At 49.1% G+C, this 25,228-nt stretch overlaps 1 protein-coding gene across 2 annotated transcripts in view; it reads left to right on the top strand.

The window, feature by feature from the left end:
• The window catches only part of LOC119172904 (uncharacterized), a 142,647-nt gene that overhangs the window by 104,840 nt on the left and 12,579 nt on the right, over window positions 1-25,228 (top strand). For both annotated transcript variants that reach the window (XM_075893730.1, XM_075893731.1), the window contains 9 exons: window positions 187-300; window positions 1,282-1,407; window positions 1,655-1,824; window positions 8,207-8,249; window positions 17,839-17,978; window positions 19,027-19,197; window positions 19,935-21,397; window positions 22,020-22,423; window positions 23,296-23,348. In XM_075893730.1, the coding sequence (XP_075749845.1) occupies window positions 187-300; window positions 1,282-1,407; window positions 1,655-1,824; window positions 8,207-8,249; window positions 17,839-17,978; window positions 19,027-19,197; window positions 19,935-21,397; window positions 22,020-22,423; window positions 23,296-23,348 (2,684 nt within the window). The remainder of the gene's footprint in view (window positions 1-186; window positions 301-1,281; window positions 1,408-1,654; window positions 1,825-8,206; window positions 8,250-17,838; window positions 17,979-19,026; window positions 19,198-19,934; window positions 21,398-22,019; window positions 22,424-23,295; window positions 23,349-25,228) is intronic.

A 25,228-nucleotide genomic window follows, 5' to 3' on the forward strand; every position in this document is an offset into this window, starting at 1 on the left:
TGCAGGAGTGTGTATAAATGTACATTTCCCATTTTTCTTGTAGGTATTCTGGGCATGTTGGAGGGGCTAGGTGTCCTTGGGGTAGTGCCAATAATTTTTCAAAATCTAGGTTGCCTAACCGTGTACATACGAAACATTGCTCAATACGCTAAATGCCATTTTGTTTGTTTTTTCTCCGTTATATAGCATGGCAACCTGGAAATACTCCAGTGGCTTGTAAGCAAGTCTATGGCGCTAGACCAGATAGACCCCAGTGAAGGAAACAGAACTCTTCTGCACTTGGCTGCTAAGTATGGGCAGGTATGTATGACGATGTAGGCCATCCATGCCACCTGAAACATGACTTTTCGTCTCTGCACTAAACGCCCTAATGTGCATACTCCATGCTTCAAACTCTACATTTGTTATGAGTAGAATCTCACTGCCCCCTGAAACACGAACTATGAACCAGAGCAATCATTCCATGCTCTATATTTTTGCCCTCATTGTCTTAATCTCTATTCTTCACTTGTCCATTCCCTGTGTGACAGCAGAGAATTCTAATGATTTCAACAGTACTGCGATGTTGGTGTGCTGATCCCACATAAATGATAGAGGTACTCAACTCTTTCTGAGGTATTCTGTTGTGCACTTTTTAACGAAAGATTACTTCAAGGTGAGCAGAGAAAAAAGTGTTAGAATGGACAGACATAATGGATAAAGCACACAGATAGTAAATAGCAATGATTACAAAATACTGTTATAAAGATGGCTGAAACAAGGGGGCACCAACTCAAGTGTCAAGTAAAGAAAACTTTACCATTCTGATATATGTTTCTGAAGCAGCTCACTAAATTTGGGTTATTCTGTTCAGCTGCAATTAGCAGTGGCAAGGTCATTCCATAAGCAGATGACTTGTGGATGGTCACGTGAACAGGAGGCACCTTCAATGTGCACCTACAAAAAATGTCTGTGCAGTGTTTGCAATGTGAATGTTGAGAAAACTTTTTATCGATGGTAGCGACGGTTGCAAGAACTCATCGCAGCACACTGACATCGGAAAACTAGTGTTGGAGCTTGTTTTCAGGATAATCTGTATGCATGTATTCAGTTATTCAGTGAGGTTAGAAGCCGTATATTCTATGCTTTTTACGAAATTAGTTGAGCTTGCGGAGTCAATGATGTCTCTGTTCACAAAGTGTTCTGTGTTGGCTATTGTAAGTTGGGAAGAACTTGAAGCAGTTCGCTGAACTTTTTTTTTTGGCAATGAGTGTAATGCAGGCAACTTTCTTATTGTTGCAGGAAAAAACGGTCAGTTGGCTGGCCGAGTACATGCAGAACAATCAGCTGGACATTAACCGGAAGGACAGCGATGGAAACACTGCAATGCACTTGGCTGCAAGATACGGACACATTCCAGTCATTAAGGTGATTACTCGGTTGCTTAACAGCCGTGCATCGGAACTGCAAGCAGGAAGCTATGCAGAAATAATGCACAATGCATGGATTGCAATATTGTGATGTTGAATGTTACTTGACAGTTGTTCTCTCTGTGCGAAGCTTAGCCCCACTCTTTTCTTTGTCCTAGTTGTAGCATTGTCTACAAACATTCAGTCGTTATAGTGATTTTTTCACCGTCAACTTGTGCGACATTGTAATTTTTCTTTTGCTGCAGACACTGGTGCTACACAGCGCCGATGTCACAGTGCAGAACGAGCAGGGTCTGCGACCGTACGGTGTCGCTCTGCAGAACAGTCAGGCGTCCTGTGCCGACTACCTCCTCACTGTGGAAGTCTGCCTGGGCCTTTCGGCCGACCAGGTGTTGCTGGAAGGACACTTTCATAGGTGGGCAGCATCGCCATGTTGTTGATATGGAGTTTGTGGCTAGTAATATTGCACTTGTGGAACTGTTTTCTCGTACCGATTAACAAAGACTGGTGTGGGTGGGAATGTGGATTCTATGGTGTACACACACCAGTATTTTCTACGAGAAACTTATCAACTCTCGTGATATGTAAATATGAGAGCAGTACTCATCGCTGGGTGTTTCCAAACATGGATTCAGTGTTGCCTCACTGCAGCCCCTCATTCTGCCTTTTTGGTGGTCAAAAATGTTTCTCTGCAACAACTCACTTCACAAGTTTCACTGCGTTGAGATGTTTGCGTACTTCGTGGGAGGCGAACTGCCACCTCCGGTTACACTTTGCTGTCTTGCCTGGTAATGTAGATGCGAGTGGTTTGACTTCAAATAGCGTTTGAGACTGGGCTTGTTGGTGGTCCGTCTTCAACAAATAGCGCATGAGCCAACAACAGACAGAGAAGGGAACAAAGACAAGTGCTGTTCGTTGAAGACCAACTTCATATGCTGATGACTTCATAGCGCTGGAAGTGCCATTTTATCATGCACCATCTAGTCGATTGCCCCCCAGGCACAGCCCGCCAAGCACAGCCCAAGCACTTGCACAGCCTCAGGAATGTTTGTCACTGTCACCTGTTACAATGACGACACAGTGCATTGGTGGCGCAGTGGTTAATGCGCTTCGCTGAATATCTGTAGCAGCGTTGATGGTGCAGAGGATTTAATCCCTATCGTGGGCAGTCTATTTTTAGTTATTTGAAGATTATGTAACTTGTGTTACATTTTTCTGCATCAACGTTTTCGTGACAGCGAGGTAATGGAACAAGCCAAACATATTCTCATACTAAAATTACAGGAAGAAACTCTGGTGTTAGTGTGTAGAAGAGCTGCAGGCAGAGCAGTTCTGTTAGCTGGGCATTATGAGTTGTACTATCAGGAGCAGTATGATAGAAAACACACGGGCATGTGGCGAATAGCCTAAAGCAGCAAATCGACCGATTCCCGGATGGCACTGTGGAATTGAAGTAAAACAGTTCGCTTTTTCGTTAACTGCTACCACTTATCTGTTTTAAACAATGCTCGAAATAAAGAAAAGGCGAATGCGTGACGTCTCGCTGTCTGTTTTAGCACTCGCGTGCAGCATAGAGCAGTACCGCTTTTTTGTTGTTCTGGTTAAATCGTTCTATGCTGTATCTTGATTTCATGTGTTGCGTGAACATACACAGGCAAACGAAAAAGTTGTCTTTTGCATGGAGCTGTAGACAGCACACTGCTATTCTCTGCTTGGCATGCCTGCCTTGCATTTGCGATCGGCCCGTGATACGCAATCAGCTGCCGTTTTTTCATCAGCAATAGCCAGGCGGGCGTGTCAACATTTAATGATATGGCACCAACGTTTCCAACTCATTTCCGGGAGCAGTCGCCTCGATTTGCCCCGCTTTAGGTTTGAGACTGTTTCGTGTGTTCCCTCGCACATTGGTCACGATGGTGCATGGCCGACCACCATTGGTACTACATGGCTGTGATTACGCTTCGCCCTAAGGGCTTCGCACAGCTTTCTAACCTTAGAAACGAATAATTTACTATTAATGTACAATGTCATCAATGCAACAATTAGCAATGACTACTTACATGTGCAAATATTTGTTCTCTTTATGCAGTTGTGAAAGGATCGCTTCATAATTTGTGCCCGTAAGGCCAAATGCACAGTAATAAATCATTATAATGCCAGGGCTCCCCAAAGTGGTTTCATATCAGTAGAAAAGCTATGACGTGGAAACCTCCTAGCTAAAATCCTTGTCAAGGGAGTTTCTTTTGTCAGGATAGTAACTATTTTCCTTCCACGAACTTACATAACTCTAGCATTAAGAGCAAGTAGAGTCTGCAGCCTACTTGCAGTTAACCTACAGGTAAACAGGAAATTTTGGGACATTAAACAAGGTCAGCTATCCAATTTGTGCCAGCCAGCTATGTCACCAATCATTGATAACACCCAGTTATCCCGGATGCAAGTGTTTTATTTCCCTCTAAATTCATGTCTGATTCCACATCAGCTCCAAAAGTGCTAATGTATCATTGCCTACCAACATTTGTCACCAGGAATTGGAACATTTTATTGTTGTTTTAAGAATACAGCCGATATGTGCTGTGGTGTACACGTATCCCGAAGGAGTACGGCCACCAGCGTGGGTCCGGTCTTAGCGAGCCGCAGGGCACGCGTTAACCGTCGCCGTGGCGGGAAACACGATACTGCTCAAGTCGCAACACTTTATTGTGGCAACACCAAACGCAGTACAGCCCGTTGCAAATAGGCGCGGCGGGAAAGCAAGTAGGCTTATCCACGCCACGGGCACAAAGTACTACACAGGGGTGCCACGAGCACGTCTCCGCGGTAAAGCCGATCCACGGAGACACCGGAGCAAAGGCCCGGTTGCTCGAGCGAGGGCAAAGGCGCTCGCGTTGGCTTCGAAGGGAGACGGGTCGGCGTAGCGAGGCCACGCACTAGGACACCGTACCGCCCTTCGGCTGCGTACGCAGCGGGGCAAACAGCGGGTGAGCGTTCGCCTTGGGCGCGAGGCGCCGTCAGCGAAGTCCGACGAGCCCCCGACTGACGGGAGTCGACGGACGAAAAGATGGCGTGGCTCACCGTTTGCTGTCCCGGAGAGTATCTGACCGCCCCCGACGCAGCGCGCGAAAACCTCTCTTGGGAGTCCCCGCGCGCGGCGCCACCGTCAACATCCGCTACCGGGTGAGGGAGTTAAACGTCACTCCGCTCTCCCACCACGGCAGACAGCGAAGGAGGGCAGACATGTCGGGACATGAGAACGGCAGAAAAGGCGGCAAAGCCCGCGCAAAGGCAGCGGGCTAGCCTCAATTCCCACATCCCCCTCTCCTAAATTTGCCCTTTACCGGTCCGCAAAAGGCAGCCGGACGTCACCCATGCAGTTAAAATGACACTGCTATGAGCGACAGCTAACCTCAGTCCAGCCCTGCTACTGCTGCTTAAAAGAAATATGATTACAAAGGAGAAACAAAAACATAAATAACAAAATAAACACACGACACTATACAAATACTGCAGAAGGGAGCACAGAAACGTGGCACTAGTGTTCGTGGTGCTGAAGGGGGATAGCGTCCACTGCGCGGAGGGGCGGAAAGGCGTGACAGTGTCCGCTGGGTGCGATGCCCGAGTGCGAGGTCAGAGGTACCGGAAGGGGGCTGACTGATGGCTTGTTCCTGCTCTTGATAAGCCGCGAGTCCGACGAAAGCCGCTTCGGTTGTTAGGGGCCGCCCCGCATTTCTGGCTCGATGACGGAGCTGGACGTTGCGGGAAGCCAGGCCTCTCCAGTGATCAGGGAGGCCGAACCCGAATTGGCTGCGAAGCACCCTGGCGTTGGCCAGCAGCATATAGCTGCTTTCAGCTGGCCTCGCGCAGGAGCCATGGTGAAAACGGCAGCGGGGCTTCTTCGACGGCGGCCGAGAGCAGAGCACAACCAGACGGTCTGATGTCAATGGGTCAATGCCCCCCCCCCCAGCACCTCCAGTGTCCGCATCGATGGGGGGGAAGCCGACGCACTCTTCGCGGGCTCGCACTGAAGCGTCACGCACTTACACACGCACGGAAGCACGCACACACACCGCCGACAGCTGCGCGAGCGTAGGCACAAAGCGTCCTTCGTCTCTCTCTCTCCCGGCAAGCACCGACACACAAGGTCACACACGGCTCCCTTCGCGGTAGACGAAACGAACGCGAGAAAAAAAAAAGTAAAAACAGAGCAAAATGACACTCAAGATCTGGCAAAAAAAACACAAAACACAGATAACACTCAATATTAGAAAAAGAAACATAAAATACACATGAACACTTGAAAAAAAAAAGAAACACTGGCAGCAGACACGGCGGGGTCAACTTCTTTACGGGAAAAGGCAGTAAAGAAGCTAACCTATACTGAGGCTAGACAGTAAACTGAGGGCCTTCGGTTGCGGAGAAGTCCGCCGTCCGGCGCGAAATCACAAAGGTGACCGCTTCCTCAGATTATACCGGTGCTGGGTCCGAATGCGGTCCGTCGCTCCGGGTGTGCCCGTTGCTTGCGCGAAGTGCCGCAGGGCACTGGCGCGAGCTCGTCAGACCGTGACAAAGGGCTTCAGGTCTGCGATGTGGGCACGGCTGAGTTTTCCCAAAGGGGATCTTTCAGCTAGTACGCGCCACGGACGCTCACTGACAATCGGTTCATAAGACCGGGCGGCTTTCCAACCTTTGGCTCAACCGTTTGTCAGACGTGGCAGGCACGGAATAGCGATAAAAGCCACGCTTCGTGCCGGGCCAGGTCACAACATTGCTCAGTTTGCAAAAACTTTCGAGCCACTCAGGTGACCGGCCATGGGTTCGTCGTGAGAGGATCGCAACATTGCGGCTCTCAGACTTTTGGGCATAACCACCTTAAACGGGTCTATGGACTCGTCGTCAGTGGCTATATACTTCAACAGGAGCCCGTCATGGTCCAGCAAAATGAATCCGCCGGGGACTCAGCGACACACGCTGTTTCAGCCCCCTAATCGCGCCCGCCGCAGAACAAGCAGCGTAACGGCGCTCCGCGCCTCGTCAAGACGGTTTAACGGCGCCCGCCGCAAAGCAAGCAGCGTATACGGCGCTCCGTCCCTCCGAGACTCGAAACGGATCACTCTGCTGAGCCTTCAGTAGCTCTTCGCTGCCGAAAGCAATTCCCATTCTCCCAAATGGGGGAGTCTGGTATCGCGCCCACTCAGGACCGCAGCAACCGCCGCGTGAGTCGGCGTTACGGGTTCGCTCTCGGCCTCGTGGCCTTCGGAAAGCTCCCCCGCTCGGCCGCTTCGCGGTGCGCCGCTTACCTGGTTAGCAGCCAAGGTTTGTCCGCATGGGGACTCACCCTTCTCGCCGAATGGCGGCGAAGCTGCTGTTTCGCCCCCGACGCTTGCATGTGCTAAGGCACCGCGAGCGGCCGTCGCACCGAAATCCAGGTTCTCGGCAGACAACAAGGGGCACGAGATAGCGCGTCAGCTACCACGTAGGAGTGTATTCACCACAAAAAGGGGTGACGACACAGGCGAGCGCCGAAGGGCGCCCGTCGATAGAGGCGGTGGCCTCTTGGTGCAACGCGGCATGCCACGAAGCAGACATAACGTTCGGGTAGGGCAAGAGGCCCATTCCGAAGCGACGCGCCATCTCCAAAGGGAGCGGCTAGGCGCCTCGTGTCGTCACCGCAATAGGGGGTGCCGACACGGACGGGCGTCGGAGGCGCTTGTGCGTAACGTTCGGGTAGGGCAAGAGGCCCATTCCGAAGCGACGCGCCATCTCCAAAGGGAGCGGCTAGGCGCCTCGTGTCGTCACCGCAATAGGGGGTGCCGACACAGACGGGTGCAGAAGGGTTCCCGTCAATAGAGGCAATGGCCTCCTTGTGCAACGCGGCATCCGCTAAAAAAGGGACAGCGGACATAAGTCCCGCGAAGCAGCCATGTTGCGACGAGCCCGAATCGCGCAGGCGAACTGACTCGCTAAGAGCAATCAAAAGCTAGAGCTTTTGATACCGCGTTGGGCGCCAGTGTGGTGTACACGTATCCCGAAGGAGTACGGCCACCAGCGTGGGTCCGGTCTTAGCGAGCCGCAGGGCACGCGTTAACCGTCGCCGTGGCGGGAAACACGATACTGCTCAAGTCGCAACACTTTATTGTGGCAACACCAAACGCAGTACAGCCCGTTGCAAATAGGCGCGGCGGGAAAGCAAGTAGGCTTATCCACGCCACGGGCACAAAGTACTACACAGGGGTGCCACGAGCACGTCTCCGCGGTAAAGCCGATCCACGGAGACACCGGAGCAAAGGCCCGGTTGCTCGAGCGAGGGCAAAGGCGCTCGCGTTGGCTTCGAAGGGAGACGGGTCGGCGTAGCGAGGCCACGCACTAGGACACCGTACCGCCCTTCGGCTGCGTACGCAGCGGGGCAAACAGCGGGTGAGCGTTCGCCTTGGGCGCGAGGCGCCGTCAGCGAAGTCCGACGAGCCCCCGACTGACGGGAGTCGACGGACGAAAAGATGGCGTGGCTCACCGTTTGCTGTCCCGGAGAGTATCTGACCGCCCCCGACGCAGCGCGCGAAAACCTCTCTTGGGAGTCCCCGCGCGCGGCGCCACCGTCAACATCCGCTACCGGGTGAGGGAGTTAAACGTCACTCCGCTCTCCCACCACGGCAGACAGCGAAGGAGGGCAGACATGTCGGGACATGAGAACGGCAGAAAAGGCGGCAAAGCCCGCGCAAAGGCAGCGGGCTAGCCTCAATTCCCACAGTGCCCTAAGTTTTGTCTGAAGTTCTAATAGTAGGTCTCTTTCTGAATTGCAGCCTGCAAGCAGAGAACACGGAGGTGAAGAATGGATTCAAGGAGGTGAGCGGCATGTGTGCATTCAATCTACCTTGCACTGTTCTTTCTTTAAAGGGCCCCTGCAACACTTTTTCAGCATGGTCAGAAAATGCTGCCGATCGGTAGTAGAGGCTCCTAACAACGTATGAGCCAAATATTATAGTGCAGCACATGACCTGGAATTCACAATAAATTATCAAAGGCAGCTCAAAATTGCTTTCAGATTTTATTTGATTGATATGTGGGGTTTAACGTTCCAAAACCACCATATGATTATGAGAGACGCCTTAGTGGAGGGCTCCGGAAATTTCGACCATCTGGGGTTCTTTAACGTGCACCCAAATCTGAGCACATGGGCCTGCAACACTTCCACCTTTATCGGAAATGCAGCTGCCGCAGCCGAGTACGTTAGCCACTAGACCATAGCAGCGGGGCTAAAAATTGCTTTATCTTCTCTGGACAAATCACGCAATATACATACACCAAAATCACGCGTCGTAAGCCCATCTATCAGCCATTGGCTGATTTGAACGCGGTGCACTCGCTAGTTACACAGATTGGCGCGTAAGGCCACTACTTGTCCACGCGTGCGCGCCCGATCACTCTAAAAAAAGCTGTGCATTCGAAGAAAAAAAAAGAAAGAAAAGAAAGTGTTCAAGGTGACGAGGCATGCGTGACGTTTTTCTGTAGCTCTGCCATCACTCCCTGCTTAGCTTCCAGTGCTTTTGTCGGGACGAGAGAAGAGAGCATGCAATTGCAGCATGCACCAAACCTTTGTAACTCCACTCGCAGTAGACAGAATTTAAAAATGTTTGCGGCGTTGAACTCGTGAGGCAATAAGCTCTTCCAGTGAATTCGTTCCATGGTTACTTGAAAAAGTGTTTCAGGGCCCCTTTAAGAAATGCAGAAGTTTGTTTGTGGGCTGTTTACCACTCCAGCCGATTTCAATCTTTCGGTAAAGCGTTTCACGCATAAAGGTATTGCACTTGCATGTGACGGTACAGCATATCAAGCAGTATGTCTCAGTAAACTTTCTTTTAATAGAATATGACTTTGAGGACATGTAGGACTGCGACTGGTTGTCACACCTGTCCCGTTAATTAGGGAGGCGATCGCCGGGCTAATTCCAAGAGCCGAAGTATCGGCCCCCCGAACCGCACCACGAAAGCGTGGACAATTTAGAAGTGGTCCTTATTGGTGCGCCAGCGGACGCCGGCTGTGGCCCAAAGAACAAGTCAGAGCCGAGAGTTGATAAACAAACAAAATTATATTCTCATTAACGGCAGATCAAAAACAATACACACGTATGCACACTCCACAATAGTTACATACAATACGTCACCAAACAGACAATGTACTACACAGTACAATCAACCACACTTGAAACAACGGACACAGACAACAATACGCACTACAATGCAGTCGCCTGCATTGAACAACCAAGACACTTAAGGACTAAAGAGATAGAAAACCTATTCAGTCCAAAGTCCTTGGAACAAAAGTCTGAATGATACTCTTCCGAGAATCACTCACTCAAAGTCCAGCGTTGTTGTCGTTCCGCAGCTCTCTGAAGTTTCTCTTCCAGGAAACCTCCCGTCTTCAATTGGCCACTCTTCAAACTTCAACTTCTTCGCCGGAAATCCGTCGGCTTCCCACACGCAGCTGTTGCCCGCGTCTTCGCTCGATAGCGGTAAACCCACGCTCTTGCCTGTAGCTCGAGCCGTCCCTACGGACCAAAAACTTCGCCGACTACACGGCGGAATCTCTACGCACTCTGGCGCTCACTTCCGTCTCCTCCGGTTCTGTCACTACGGGCAGAACCTTCGCCGACTACACGGCGGAATTCCTACGCGCTCTGGCGTTAACTTCCGTCACCTCCTGCTTTCTCGTCTCGGCCGCTCGATTAAATACCTTCCGCGCCACTTTCCAGAATTTTCTCGTCCTTTCGTCGGCGCGATACGCAGCGAAGGCTGGAGAGAGGCGAGACGGTTTGTCAGCCCTCCGCGTCGGGTGACTCAGCTCGGCGTAGCCACGCCTCCTTCGTTCTGGAAATTTCTAGCGCTTGCCCGGCCGCCGCTGTGGGGTGAGGAGGTTCGTCTGCGAAGCCGTGCTTCTGCGGGGAGAGCGCGCGCCCGGGAGTCTTGAATGTTTGCTTTCTTTTTTTTTTTCTTTTTACCTCGCGGCGTTTCTACCGCCCGTTGTCGCAAGGATTTGGCGGCGCGCTCTCTTTTTAGCGCTCGTTCTGTGACACTGCCCCCCACTTTAAGAATATTATCTCATAATATTCAAAACCACACAAACGAGCGCGAAAGTCACCACACACTCTCACAGACTGTAACACCATCAGTCGCTCATAACACTTCACATTCACAATAGATCACGCAATACAATCTTACATTGTAGTTCAATTCCACAACACATGAAATATAGCCACAGGTACATGCCTACAACACTTCATCACACATTCTAAACAATACAAACGTACAAAGTTCTGTCTATCCAACAATTATACAACACTATACATCACACCATCGCACAGAACACTGACTCACTCGACATACACTTGAGACACAGGATAACAAGAACATTAACACAACAGATGGCACTCAACACTGCCAAACACATTCTGATTCGACCTCAGCACTTATCCTGAATACTTCGAACAGCGCTTGCGCCCCTTTTTGCGGTGCTCGCTCGATCTCTGCTTGTGCTTCCACGTTCTTTTCCGGCGAGCCCTTTCCAACGACGATATCTGAGGCGTCGTCTCAGCCATCGTTGTCTCTTCCGACACCGTTAACGCGTCATTACATTCGACGGGTCCTGTCTGTTTATTTACCCGCTTGATCATGCCTCTACATTTTGCCCGGCTGGCCAGCTCCGTCTCCTTTACACTGTCAGTCGGTTGAGGTCGTGCCGACGTACGTCCGGTTGCTCGGCCCGCGAACTTATTCGACACGATCGGCTTCTCCTTCGCTGTCTCTTGCGCCGCAGCTTCACCTTGTGCTCTAGTGAGATCCGTCACGGGATGCTCCTCCACTGTATCTCGCGGCCGCTGTGTTGGCGAGGGCTCTATCTTCGGGTCTTCTCCCAAACATTCTGGATCACTTGGCCCTCGCGCCCCGTCGATGTTTCCGATGACAAGGTCATACAGGGGGGTCGTCATGCATAACGCAGTAACCTTCCCGCTGAAGTACGGGGTTTCAACCTCAATTTCTGCTTCGGGAAGCATCCGGACCGTACGGTCAATTAGGCAAACCGGTTTCGTTCTGCCTGTCAACTCTCTTTCCCGTACCAAATTTCTCCTCACGATAACCGTGGAGCTACCGGTGTCTCTTAGAACCGTAATCTTCTTGCCTGCAATCTTTCCAGGAAGCGTTGGCATTCCCTTCGTAACACCGGTTGGCTGTTTTGACATTACAGCACCCACAATAGGAATTTTCTCCCCATTCTTCAACTCTACGAATCCATCGGTGACGGCATTATTATCAGATTTCGGTGCTGCTTGCACACAGGATACCTGGTGAGTTTGACTCACTCCGTTCCGACAAGCGTCTGCTTTGTGCCCAGTCTGACCACACTTAAAACATTTTACTGCCGTAGGGCTCGTAAAGATCGTCCGACAGTTTTTCGCGCGATGACCCACTCGGTTGCACAGAAAACATCGCGGAATGCTCTCTGGTGCACGCTTCTTTTCTTCGGGAGCCAATTTCTTCGACTCATCAGGACAATCTTTCTTGACCTTGGCCAAATTAGTGCCACCTTGCGCTTCCAAGAATTGATCAGCCAATTCAAGCATTCCTTCGAGTGATTCAGCCTTCCTCTCTTTCAAGTACAGTGACAGGCTTGGGTGGCAACTAGTAAGAAATTGTTCTCTAATTAGCAGCTCTCTAAGCTCATCGTACTCCTGCGCTGTCCCTGAAAGTTCAATCCATCTGTCGAAATAATGGCAAAGTCGGGCGGCATACTGCGTAGCCGTCTCACCATCAGCTGGCTTTCCTGTCCGAAACCTGTCCCGGAATCCTTCCACAGTGAATCTAAATCGCTTCAACAAAGCAGCTTTCACCTTTGCGTAGTTGGCTGCATCGGTCGGCGTCAGCCTACCGTACACACTGAGCGCTTCACCACTCAAGCAGGTACTTAAAGCAGTTGCCCATTGCTGTTCCGGCCAATTCTGGCTCCTCGCAATCGTCTCAAATCTGTGGAGGTACGCGTCTAGGTCGTCCTTCCTTTCATCAAACGCTACGAGCAGCTTGCTTGGGTTCAAGCGGAAGCCGTGATCTTCCCGTTCGCTGCTTTCAACTCTAGCTTGGACGGGAGTTTCGCTTCGCTGTTGCAAACGGAGCCGCTCGAGTTCCATCTCGTGCTGCCGCTGCCGCTCCCTTTCCTCTCTTTCTTCTTTCAGCTGGCGCTCTTTTGCCTCTCTTTCTTCTCTCGCCCTTTCGGCTGCCAACTTTTCTCGCTCCAGCTCCAACTTCAATTGCTGCTCTCGTTCTTCCTTCAGCTGTCGCTCTTTTGCCTCTCTTTCTTCTTTCGCCCTTTCAGCGGCCAGCCTTTCTCTCTCCAACTCAGCTGCCTTTTCTTCCTTGGCCCTCTCTGCCGCCAACCTCTCTCTCTCCACCTCAGCTTCTTTTTCCGCTTTGGCTCTTTCGACCGCCAACCTCTCTTTTTCCAGCTCGGCTGCTTTTTCTTCTTTGGCTCTCTCTTTTTCTTCTTTTTCCTTCTGGGTGACCCACTTCCGTAGTTCGACGCCAGAAAGACCCATCTTTTCACCAAGAGCAACTAACTTTTCGAGATCCATTGTGTCTCGCAACTCGCAACTAAAACCTTGCCGCGTGCAAAAAAGTATCTGCCTAAATCAGTCTATCGGAACACTCCCCTGCACTCGTTAACGAGAACACTGACCAACACACAGAATCGTTCCGATAGCAGTATCACCAACTCGAGGCTCTTTCCTACTACTTTGGACACACTGTGCACCAAAAGGTCCTGTTTCGCGGACGCCAGATTAATTGTCACACCTGTCCCGTTAATTAGGGAGGCGATCGCCGGGCTAATTCCAAGAGCCGAAGTATCGGCCCCCCGAACCGCACCACGAAAGCGTGGACAATTTAGAAGTGGTCCTTATTGGTGCGCCAGCGGACGCCGGCTGTGGCCCAAAGAACAAGTCAGAGCCGAGAGTTGATAAACAAACAAAATTATATTCTCATTAACGGCAGATCAAAAACAATACACACGTATGCACACTCCACAATAGTTACATACAATACGTCACCAAACAGACAATGTACTACACAGTACAATCAACCACACTTGAAACAACGGACACAGACAACAATACGCACTACAATGCAGTCGCCTGCATTGAACAACCAAGACACTTAAGGACTAAAGAGATAGAAAACCTATTCAGTCCAAAGTCCTTGGAACAAAAGTCTGAATGATACTCTTCCGAGAATCACTCACTCAAAGTCCAGCGTTGTTGTCGTTCCGCAGCTCTCTGAAGTTTCTCTTCCAGGAAACCTCCCGTCTTCAATTGGCCACTCTTCAAACTTCAACTTCTTCGCCGGAAATCCGTCGGCTTCCCACACGCAGCTGTTGCCCGCGTCTTCGCTCGATAGCGGTAAACCCACGCTCTTGCCTGTAGCTCGAGCCGTCCCTACGGACCAAAAACTTCGCCGACTACACGGCGGAATCTCTACGCACTCTGGCGCTCACTTCCGTCTCCTCCGGTTCTGTCACTACGGGCAGAACCTTCGCCGACTACACGGCGGAATTCCTACGCGCTCTGGCGTTAACTTCCGTCACCTCCTGCTTTCTCGTCTCGGCCGCTCGATTAAATACCTTCCGCGCCACTTTCCAGAATTTTCTCGTCCTTTCGTCGGCGCGATACGCAGCGAAGGCTGGAGAGAGGCGAGACGGTTTGTCAGCCCTCCGCGTCGGGTGACTCAGCTCGGCGTAGCCACGCCTCCTTCGTTCTGGAAATTTCTAGCGCTTGCCCGGCCGCCGCTGTGGGGTGAGGAGGTTCGTCTGCGAAGCCGTGCTTCTGCGGGGAGAGCGCGCGCCCGGGAGTCTTGGATGTTTGCTTTCTTTTTTTTTTCTTTTTACCTCGCGGCGTTTCTACCGCCCGTTGTCGCAAGGATTTGGCGGCGCGCTCTCTTTTTAGCGCTCGTTCTGTGACACTGGTTATAGTTTGTTGGTTCATTAGTCAGGTAGGTATTTGGTTTGCAAACTGGTTACAGGAGGATGCTATGATTCTAAAGTTAACTATATTGGTAGTGACAGCCTGAATCGGGTTTGCTTGTACTCTTACTTGTACTTGTAATGTTCAGGAATATAACGCATAGTTGTCTTGCTCAGATTTTCTCTAGTTTACCTTCACAGTTGCACTAAACTTTCTGATACAGTCGAAGCCCGCAATAACGAAATCGCCGGGGAAACCGAAAAATTTCGTTTTCGCGAGAATTTCGTTGCCCCGAGTATGAGACATGAAAACAGTGATACGGCCAGCAGAACGAAAGTTTATTGCCAGGAGTCGGTCAACTTACTCTGCCGAGCCTTGCCATGCAACAACTTCAAAGCTCTCTCTTTGCACTGGAAAAAGTGGTCCATTGCTATGTCGTCGTCATGTGCACCGAAGAAAGAGCGAAGAGTGTCCAGGGCATCGTTCCTGCCCGCAGTCTCGCTGTCAGCGGAGTTAGGGCTAAAGACGACTCCGATGACGTGCCGCGCTTGTAGACTGTGCGCCCGCTCGTAGTAATCTGATCGTGCATCCGGTGTGGCCACTCGTAGTAATCTGACCGTGCCTCCGCTTACAGCTTCATTGCTTGCGACGAAGCATGTCGCTACGAGTGCGCTAGCGCATGGTTCCTGCCCGCAGTCTCGCTGTCGGCGAAGTGAGGGCTAAAGGCGACTGTGATGACGCGCCGCGCACGTAGTAACCTGATTGTGCATCCGCCTACTGCTCCTAACTAAAGTGTAATGATATCTTAAGTGATCATCCAGCCGTGAACACGTCAAGAAGTAGCGATTTTCGAGAGCCATGTTCTCGCGACGCACAAGCAGCAGACGACGATCTCCTGGAGCGAACATTGGGCCAATGGCGAGGCGAGCTGAGGCAACATGGTGGCCACAGCCAATCAAGGGCCTCGAATTGACCTTCAAACGTTTGCTTTCTGTGTGCTTGTTTTTAAAGGGTGGAGCCAGCTGAGGTGGGAAAGTTAAACACGGACAAATGCTCTTTCCGATGAGCCCAAGAAGCCAGCTCCCGGCCCCGCCATCTCGAAGCCATAATTTTTTGAAAATCTCTGTTTTCTCGTGATTTCTACAAAAGGTTTCGCTACCTAGGTGGGTGAAATGAATTTTCCGAAGCATTTCTTCACGGTTTTCTGTGCAGATATTTTGAAATCAGATAGAAAAAAGGTTCCAGAAACTGAAAACTTGATTTTCAAAAAATCGTTTTTTTTTACCATTTTTCGCGATCCCTAAGCAGTGTCCCCCCTTAAGTAAACAAAAATGGCGGTACCCCACGCTAGTGTGGCAAAAGCAGACAGACGTTTACAAATTTTGAGTGCGCATAACACGCATACGAGCATATTTTCGACAGTTAATCTTTGGCGGGAGGGTAAAATAAGGCCCGCACTGTGGTAGAAAATTCGTTGCTGCTGTCCAAAACATTTCGTTGCTGCAAGATACGTAATACGTGGGCTTCTATGAATGTTCGCCGGAGTTCCGGAATCATTTCGTTGCCGCGGGGATTTCGTACTCGCGGGGTTTCGTTATTGCGGGTTTCGACTGTAGACACAAAGCGGTATTGAAACTAAGCTGTTCCCATGAAGTTCAATGTAAAAAAGAGCACAGAATCACAGAAAGTTCAACTAATTTTCCCAAACAGCTCTACTTATTGTAGAATCAGTTTTGACAAAATCTCTCCCAGAAAATGATATGGCTAGAGGGCTTACCTAGAATTATGAACGTACCATATGGTCGCTGAAAAGACTTGCCTGTCTGGCTTTAAAATTTCAGCTAAATTAGCATTTTGTGCTACAACCGTACATGCACATCATATATGTAATTTCTAGTAGCGCACTGGTGATGTATTTTAAATGAGAAAGACGCATAGGATACAAGATTTCAAAGTAGATATGAAAACAGTGTTTCATAGAAAGGCAGTGATTTCTGCTACTTGTGCTGCCATCTATAATAAAACCTGTTTATAACAAACTCGAACGTGTCGAGATAAGTGGTTGTTATATTAGTAGTTCGTTGTATATGCACTCGCCCATAAAAACGTCCACTTAGCGGCCAAACTGTCTTTTTTTCACTGTGTATTCTTATTAAAAAGTGCTAACAACTCCTCCGCTGACAGGTTAGGCCTTCTCGCATGTTAAAAGACACCTGTTATGTGTTCACGAGTGAATTGAACTGCGTTCACAATGAACTCACGCCTCACCACTGATGCGTAGTACCGCCACGTTGAAGCAGTCATCCCTGGCTAGTTGTGTGCAGCCTGTCGCTACACGGCTCTCGCCGTCGTACCCCGGGTCGTTTGTGCTGTCCAATATGCGCGTTTGTGCCTTCTTCCTGCATGCTTTACTCGAGATTGTGCTTGGGTGCGGCAAGTAGCCTGTTCATTTAACACAATGAAGACTAATTTTGCAAGCAACATGCGCAAGCGGCCTCGCACGACGCAGCGGTGGCTAACTTGCGAACGGCAGCACGACGTACTTGTACAACCGTCACTCGACAGAGTAGATATTTGCAGATGTGTCACCAGTGCACGTTCATTGCCACAGGCCACCTCGCAATCGCTCTTTTCTGTTGCTTATTCGGTACCACCTCAATCGCGCGGAAGTCGTAATCACTAATCGGCCAATATCTGCAGTTACCAAAAGGTGGAAAACGTTTTGTGGCACATTATGGTGTCGAAAAGTTGAGTGTCGTAGTGAACTTTTATGCAACAAAAAGTTCTGCGTTCGAAGGCACGCGTGGTTAATGTTCGGCGGTCATATAGAACGGCATCAGGAAAGTTTGCGGTGCGAAAGCTGACCATAAATAAGTCTTCATGCTGCCTCCTATTTTTTTTCGTTCTTTTTTCCTCATTCCTGTTCTGCCAATGAATGCCTGCAAAGTGAGGGACCTCGTTCACGTCTGAAATCTACATGCGGTGCTCACCATGGTCTACGATATCTTCGTCGCAAGTAATCTGCAACGGGGTACGCGTGAGGGAGCGCCAGTCACATGCTTCAAAATGCCTTTTTAAACACTTTTTTTTTGTTTTCGCTTCCTGTGCTTCATATCTTTACCGCAATCGTGTTCGAAGTGTTCGTTGTTAAATTTGGAGACTCTGAAAAATCTTCACTGTATGTTGACTCAGTTTCAAAGGGTAGTATAGGAAAATATTAAGTGCACCAAAATATGGTTGTTACAACCGATAGATCTTTATGTCTGGGATCGTTATAAGTGGGTTTAACTGTATATGAAAAGAGACATAGCATGCCAATAGATTGGCTCAATTTTCTTCTATTTGGTGTCCTTGACATGCACATTGTGTGCGGCTCTTCATGGTTTTTGCCAGTTGGCTGATCAGGTACCCTTTTCGTTTCTTTGCACGTAGCTGCTGGTGCTGACGAGGAGATTGATGAGGAGGCAAGAGGAGGCCCTGCAGTACGTCCAGGCAGTGTGCACGGGCAGTTTAAGTTCAGACAGGGCCGAATCTGACAGTGCGTCATCGTTACCGTGGAACTCTCTCTCAGGGTAAGTTCTTGGGACTCGAATGCACCTCTTCATCAGGATGAATGTAATGGCCGATCTATTAAGTCTGTAATAGTAGATAAGTTGAGCTCCTTGTCTGCTGCACTTCTTGTTGGGGTTATACGCGAGAAAACCTTCCAAGCGTATTGATTAGGCTTGTGCACATATTCAAATGCTTCGAATACTCGAATGAATATGCTGTGATGTTCAGTTTTGTTTTTTTGGTTTTAGTTGTGAGGAGGCGCCTCATACGGCAGCGATGTATTGTGACATGCGCCGCTAGGGTACACATGAAGCGTATGCGTACATAGTTATGAATAATGCAGTTGGTCACGAGCAGTTGTTTGAGGCAGACGTTTCTTTCTCTCGGCGCTCCGCGCCTAAGTTGTTTTACAAATTAATCTGAAGTTACAAATTAATCTAAAGGTAGCACCTGTAAAGGTGGTTTTGCTGTAGTGGGGGAGTGCTTCACCATGAAAGCACCTATTAAGTGCTGGTCGTTAGTTCGTATGTAACTCACTGTAAAAGTGGTTTTATAGCAGTAAAAGGGCCCTAAACAAAGAAAACATTTCTAAGCTTGCTAGACCGGTTTATATGCTCCAAGTATGGCAAACTTTAACACAAAATATTTTACAGGTTACGATCTGCATTCTACCGAAAGTGAAATCCTGCTACTATTCGAAGTTCTTTTCACTTCCTTTGAACCAAAAATAATGCGTTTGCACAGGCCTCGTTTCAATTTTTAAAATATACTGTGTGGGTTTGTTGGGTCATGAAAATATGCCTTTTTTCATAATACTTACTATAATAATTTTTCATTTAGCTTCGAATTGAAAATTCACTATTTGCACATGCCTAATATTGATCCTCGCTTAAGGCCATTCTCGATCCACGCTGACTTATGGAACATGCTTGAACTTCAGTGGAACCGATAGTAAAGGAAGTAATCGTGGTTGCTAGTTTGGAATAGTGAGCCCGGGCTTCATTTTCGATTTCTTTTAGTTATGCATTCTACAAGTCCTGGCACTCTGTTTCTTTTTTGTGGTCGCAGGTCTCCAGACAGCAAGCAGGCACAGGCCAAGCTGCAGGCGCTGCTGGAGAACAGCCAACTCAAACTGCTTCCCGAAGAAGAAAGCCGTCTACTGCAGCTGGAGGAGAAATGGCGGCGCCTGCGAGTCAACAAGGGTGCAGTCGAAACACGCTCCCCTATGGAGCTTATCAGGCAAGTGGCTAATGTTTCTAAGTTTTGTTTGTCTGTGGCACAACTCCACTCTAAATCACTCATTCAATCAATCATTCAATCAATCAACCAACCAATCAACCAATCAATCAATCAATGCCCAAAATAAAAAGCATACAAAGCTATTTGGACAAATGGCCTTTTTAACTAAATATAGAAAAAGCTGATATCATGGCACCTGCCATTACAGTGCGTGTTTGACTCACATTGTGTAACACTTTCCTCAAAGCTGCCAAACGAGCCAAATTAAACATGCTTAGTGATGTGATCCAGTATGCAACAATCGGGCCACATCTGGCAGTGGCCTGCTGACACTCTTTTGTGGGCTTCTGCGGTTTGAAACTGGCTATCTAAAATGTCTTTAAAAAACTTCACACAGTGCCCGCAGGCTTGCTGCATGCTAGTTTTTGTTAAATAAGATTGCAACGATGCCCATATACGGTGAACCATGGCTAAAGATGGCAGACACCCAAGGGCTAAATGTCACTACAACGCCATGCAAAAACAGCGCACACCATAAAAATTTCATGCTTTTCGTACTATGTTGTCTTCTATGTATGTGAATTCCTGTTTTTTCTTTGAAAAGATTCTATTTTGTTTCTAAATGATCACTCAAGTCACATAGTTTTTATGAGAAAGTCTTGGACGCTTGATGAGGCTTATCAGTTTTTCATGCCACTTTCAGAACGTTTGACATATTGCACACTATCTTGTTTCAGGTCCCAGTTTGCACAAGTGCTAGCCAAGTGCAGCACTCCTCAGGTGCAGCCAATGAGGCCAGCTTCATCCTCCGGGACGTCAGTGTCCCACGAAAGCGAAGAAGAGAGTGCCGAGGACGAGCCCAATGTCATCAACTCAGTAGCCACGACAAAGCGCGTCCCGAACCTCATGCCCTGGGAGCAAGAGGTCTGCTCGTGGGACAAAGTGCAGGTCTTCTTGGACGGCCTGTGCGAAAAGCAGGCCCCGCCAAAGAAAAACAGAAGTTCGAACACGCTCGTCATACGCCAGGGGGCGTCCAGGATGCGAGCCAAGGACTATCGTGAACAACTCGAATCTGCGCCTGAGAACGTCAGCTTGAAAGTGCTGTTTGAAAACAACCCTGAGCTGAGGCAGGAGGGCCAGACGTGCTCCGTTCTCGAAGTTCTGGAGCCGTCGAGCAGCGACGCAGAGGACGACCTGCACCACGACAGTTGTGGCAGCTCTTCAGGGTCGTTTAGATCCAACGAAAACGCAGTGCTGCACGTGGCGCAGCGGAGGCAGCCGAATCAAGCAAACGGTGACTGCCGCGTACGAGCTTCGAGCTCTGGTGCCTCAAAGGAAGGTGGCAGGGCGAGAGCCATTTTTCTGACGAACATTGCTGAGCTACCCGATTGCTCAAGTGGATACAAGCTCAGCGTGAAATTCCAGCAGTCCCAGGAGTGTTCGCACACAAACTTGCCCGAGGTCGCGCCCAAGGAAGAAGTTTTGGAAACTAATGCAAATGACAGCAAGACGAAAATTGCCGAAAAGCAGGCATCCCTTGCTGAGCCTGACCTTATTCGAGGAACAAGCGTTGCGGAAAGGTGCCCCCTTGACACACCGCAAGGGAGTGCAGTTTCGTCTATGGAAGCTGCTGCTCGAGAGGTCCCTGTTCAAGAGATCGAAGAGCAGAGGGAACAGCACGATGGTGCCGAAGCCGTTGCAGCCGAAAGTACGTCTTCGCCGGCTGATGTGTCCTCCACCAGCGCGTCCAGTGCCAAAAAGCGCAGCGGCTTTCTGCTTAAATTTTCCCTGAAGAGCCGCTTTCAGTCCAAGCAGAAACAACAGCAACAACAGCAGCAGCAACAGCGCAAGTGTGAAGAGATAAGCCCCGAAGAGTTTCGCGAGACGTACACGCGAAATGCGGGTTCAGAGTCCATGTCCGTTCCTAGCAGAGACAGTGCAGTACCCAGCCCCGTCAAGGGGAATGAACTCTTTTCGAGTGCGCCACTGCCACCACCGCCGATTCCGACCCAGCCACGGAGAGGTCCTCCGCCGGTGCCTCCTTCGTGCGAAGAGGTGCCTCCGCGGGCTCCCACGCCTCTTGCCGAAGGGCAGGAAGACAAGTGTACGCCTTCGGAAGACGGGCTGCTCTACCTCCGCAATGGTTCGCCCGAACCCAGCATACTGCAGCCTGACTCTGTCGTATCCAAGACAACCGAAGGTATGTGGGCATTTTTTTATTGCAGTACATTCATTCATCATTCCTACCAACATTTAAGTGAACAAGACAAGATAAATATACCACTTGAGTTTTGCATTCAGAGTCAGTGGCCGTGAGCCACAACCACCATGGGAACTTGAGCTGGTCAACATGATTGGGGATCTTAAAGACAAGCAAGATCGGGGGGCATTCATTTTAGATTTGTGGATGATACCAAAAGTCATGGCCTATAAACTTCTTTGAATTTCTGTATATATAAAGCAGATTCCTTACCTAGTTAGCAAGGCATATCACAATTATTCCATTGCATAAGCCTGTTAATCTTATGACCTAGTACAATAGTAGAAATAGCATGAAAGAACTAAACGTATTAACAATTTATTTCACCTGACATTGCCTTGCAAGGGATGTTGTGCTTGCATGCCAGACAACAGCCCCGATTCTTCTTCATTTTCTTCCTCTTCTGCATGTGGTTCTTCATGTCTCTTCCACCTTTTGGAAGAGCGCGCAGCTGTATCCCCAATACATTTGAACATTTTGCAGTTGGTTTTTGTTCTTCACAGCTTTTAAAAGCTTTCAACGGTCATTCACAAGTTTTTCGCTTGCCTCACTGCCCTTTCAGGAACACTTTCACGCCCTGCATCATCGGCATCGCAGACTGAAGACGGCCGACGAGGCTCCGTGGCGTTGGGTAGGACCAGCGCTTTCTCCCTGGCCAAGCCTCTCTCTCCCACAGAGCTGTTGCTCCACACGCCAGACTCCTCAGTGGGCGGTCGGCAGTCGCCCGCTCCCAGCGAGGTCTCCAAGACCGAGAGCGCCCTCTCGCCCCCGAGCGAAGCATCTAAGGCGGAGAGCGCGAGGCAGCCACCCCTAACCAAGATTGACGAAGCAGCTCAGGAAGCACTAAAACGCGTTGCGGTTCCTCCACCCGACGTGACCAAGGGACCTCAAGAGACGGCAACAGCTCAGGATTCTCAGCCCCCTCTCGTCTCTAGTAGCAGCAGCAGCAGCAGTGGTGGTGTAAAAGTGAGTCCTTACTCAATTTTATAGCCGGGTACAACTTTGGAAGGCAGTGGCAGCCCCACCTCAAAAGGCCTGCACCAATGAGCTTGCTGCAAGCTTTAGACTGATCTAGAAAGTCCTGCAGTTGGCGACCTGACCATTAAAGAATATAGCCAAGTAGATTATCTTTTTGGTGGCAGCGCCAATCTGCTGCCAGGCTTCAGTCATTGGGTGAAGCCCCTAAAGCCTTCTTAAGTTGTATGTGCATTTTAGTTATCATTAACGAGCCAAGACGTTCCTATCTTCACTCTCAAGCAACCATGTTAAAAGCCAAGCTGCGGCAAAATATTTCACCAGGCAGCAATCTGTCGAAGGGTAACGTTGGGCTTATCAGTCTGCCATTTTCATTTCAAGGGCAGGCCGCCTGCTGAGAGACATAGTTCACGTAAGTCCCTAGTATGCTACATTCGAAATGGTGTTAGCCTAGTACTAAGCAGTACACAATTTCTTTGAACCATCTGTTTTTTTTTTGCTGTTGCACATTTCTCCCTTTCATCCTAAATTGTAGTTCTCTGCCCATTTTAACCATGCTTCCATTTTTGTTTACCAGCGAATCAATGTGCTCATGGGTAAAGTTTTTGTGCAAAGATGGCCCATGGCATGACTTTGTGCCACGACCCTTAATTTAAGAAATTTGCTGCATACTGGTTCAAAAAAGTTGCTCGTGGCAAGGTCCCTTGCCATTCATGCGAACTGCACGGCATGGTCTATCTGCTAGTAGTGTAGAGCAGCTGTTAGTGAATGGTGCATTTGCGTGCACTCTTCTCTTTGGCACCAAATGCTCAATCCGTTCTGCGCATGAGGTGTGACGTGCTTGTGTTGCTTGTTTTTTCTAGGCCAAGAAAATGACCCTGGCTGCAAGAAAGAACAAGAGGAGCTCCAAGCCATGGTCAGTACTGCTGCTGTATGAAATCTTCGACCTCTTTTTGTCCGCATTCTGCCGAAGGTACAAGATTGGAACAGGAATTAAGGTTACCCATGCGCTTGGGGCTGTAGGTGCACACTCTGGGAGGATGATGGCCCTCCACTAATTGTTCAAGAGGTGAAGGGTTGGTGCCATTTATGTTGTGTAATCTGTATTATCTTAGAAGCAGTACGTTGAAGCTCGTATATCTAAGCTTAAATGGGGACGAAGGAGCACAAGAGCAATGACCGTGCAGTTGTTTTATATGCCAGCATAGAAAAGGGCTTGGCTGTAGCTCCTGTAATTAGCATCGCAACTGCATTAAAATGCTCCTCACTGCCCGATAACAAGCACTGCATCATTTCTCAACACTATCTTAAGTAAGCACGTAGAAATAATATTTGCCTTCAAAAAACTGTGACTGATCCCGTTATGAATATCAAACGGCTTCTCCCTACTGCTACATTGGCAAAGGAGCAGGTAGAATGTTGAGAATGCCGAGCTTGAAACACCGAGCATGTGATGTGCTGGATGTTGTAAGCTTACTCGATGGCAGTGCTGCAACCACTTGCTGAAAGCAACAAGAAACCTCGAGTGAGAGGCAGTTGCACTGTGGGGGTTTAAGAGTGCCACTTGAAGGGGCCCTGCAACATTCTTTCAAGTAGCCATGCAAAAGATTCAGCAAAAGAGCTTATTGTCTCACGAATTTGCCGGCTTAAAAATTTTTAGAATCCACTTTGTACGAGCGGAGCTACAAAGGTTTCTCGCGCATTGCAATCGTATTCTCTTTTCTCTCATCCCGGCGTAAATCTGGAAGCTAAGCAGGAAGTGGTGGCACGAGCAAAGAAAAATATGTCACGCAACTCTTAAGTAGTTCTTTTTTTTTTTTCTTTCTTTTTTCAAGTACACGGTTTTTTCAGTGCTATCACGCGCACACACATGGGCAAGTCGCAGCTCCTGTGGTGATCCCTGCAACGACCGAACACACCATGTTCAAATTGGCCAATGGCTGATAGAATGCCTGTGACGAGTGATTTGCGAGCTTCTTCCATCTTTTGTCGAAAGAAGAGAAAGCAATTTTCAGCCGACTTTGAGAATATATTTTGAAGTGCAAGCCATGTGCTGTGCAATAATATTTGGCTCACGTGTTCTCAGCCTCTACTACCGATTGGCAGTGTTTTCTGGCCATGCGCGAAATTTGTTACAGAGCCTCTTTAAGCAACCGCTATAGCTGTTCCAACAACCTCCAACTGGCGCACACTTTTGCGACTGGAAAGTCATAATGCAACACATTCGCTAAAGTTGTGTATGATTCAGTCGCGTGAACTGGTACACTTGTCTTCTCTTTTCTCCTCACTACTAACATTCTCAAGTGTTAGTGGCAAATGCTTATACCTGTAATCTAGTGAATGATTGGTGCAATCATTTATGGGACTATGTATAATGGTAACAAGCCTAAAAAAGGTAGCATAGTGGTAAGACAAGCACCTTTGCATTGTGCCTTTTATCGATATGTAGTCATAGTAGTTAGGTGTTGAAGCCTGGACCTCATGCTGAGTGACAGATGACATTGTCGCTGTAGTTGTTGACATCAAGTGAAAAACATTCACAATAACATGGGGCTCCTTCACTTTAGATGTGAGAGCATTTCTGTGGCTACCCTGCCTTTGATCAGTTCGTCAGCAACATACCATTGCACCTGTCTGGTAAAGTGATGATCTTTCTAAAAGCCGTGATCTGCAGCTAAAATTTTGGGTTACGCAATGCATGGTTATTCACACATGCGCGAGATGGTTGCTGGCTGGTATAAGTTGGCCTTTCTAAGATGCTTTTGATCATTTGTAAGGTCTCGCCTGTCTCATCAA

The sequence above is a fragment of the Rhipicephalus microplus genome, chromosome 4 (genome assembly GCF_043290135.1).
Source record: "Rhipicephalus microplus isolate Deutch F79 chromosome 4, USDA_Rmic, whole genome shotgun sequence".
Lineage (NCBI taxonomy): Eukaryota > Metazoa > Arthropoda > Arachnida > Ixodida > Ixodidae > Rhipicephalus > Rhipicephalus microplus.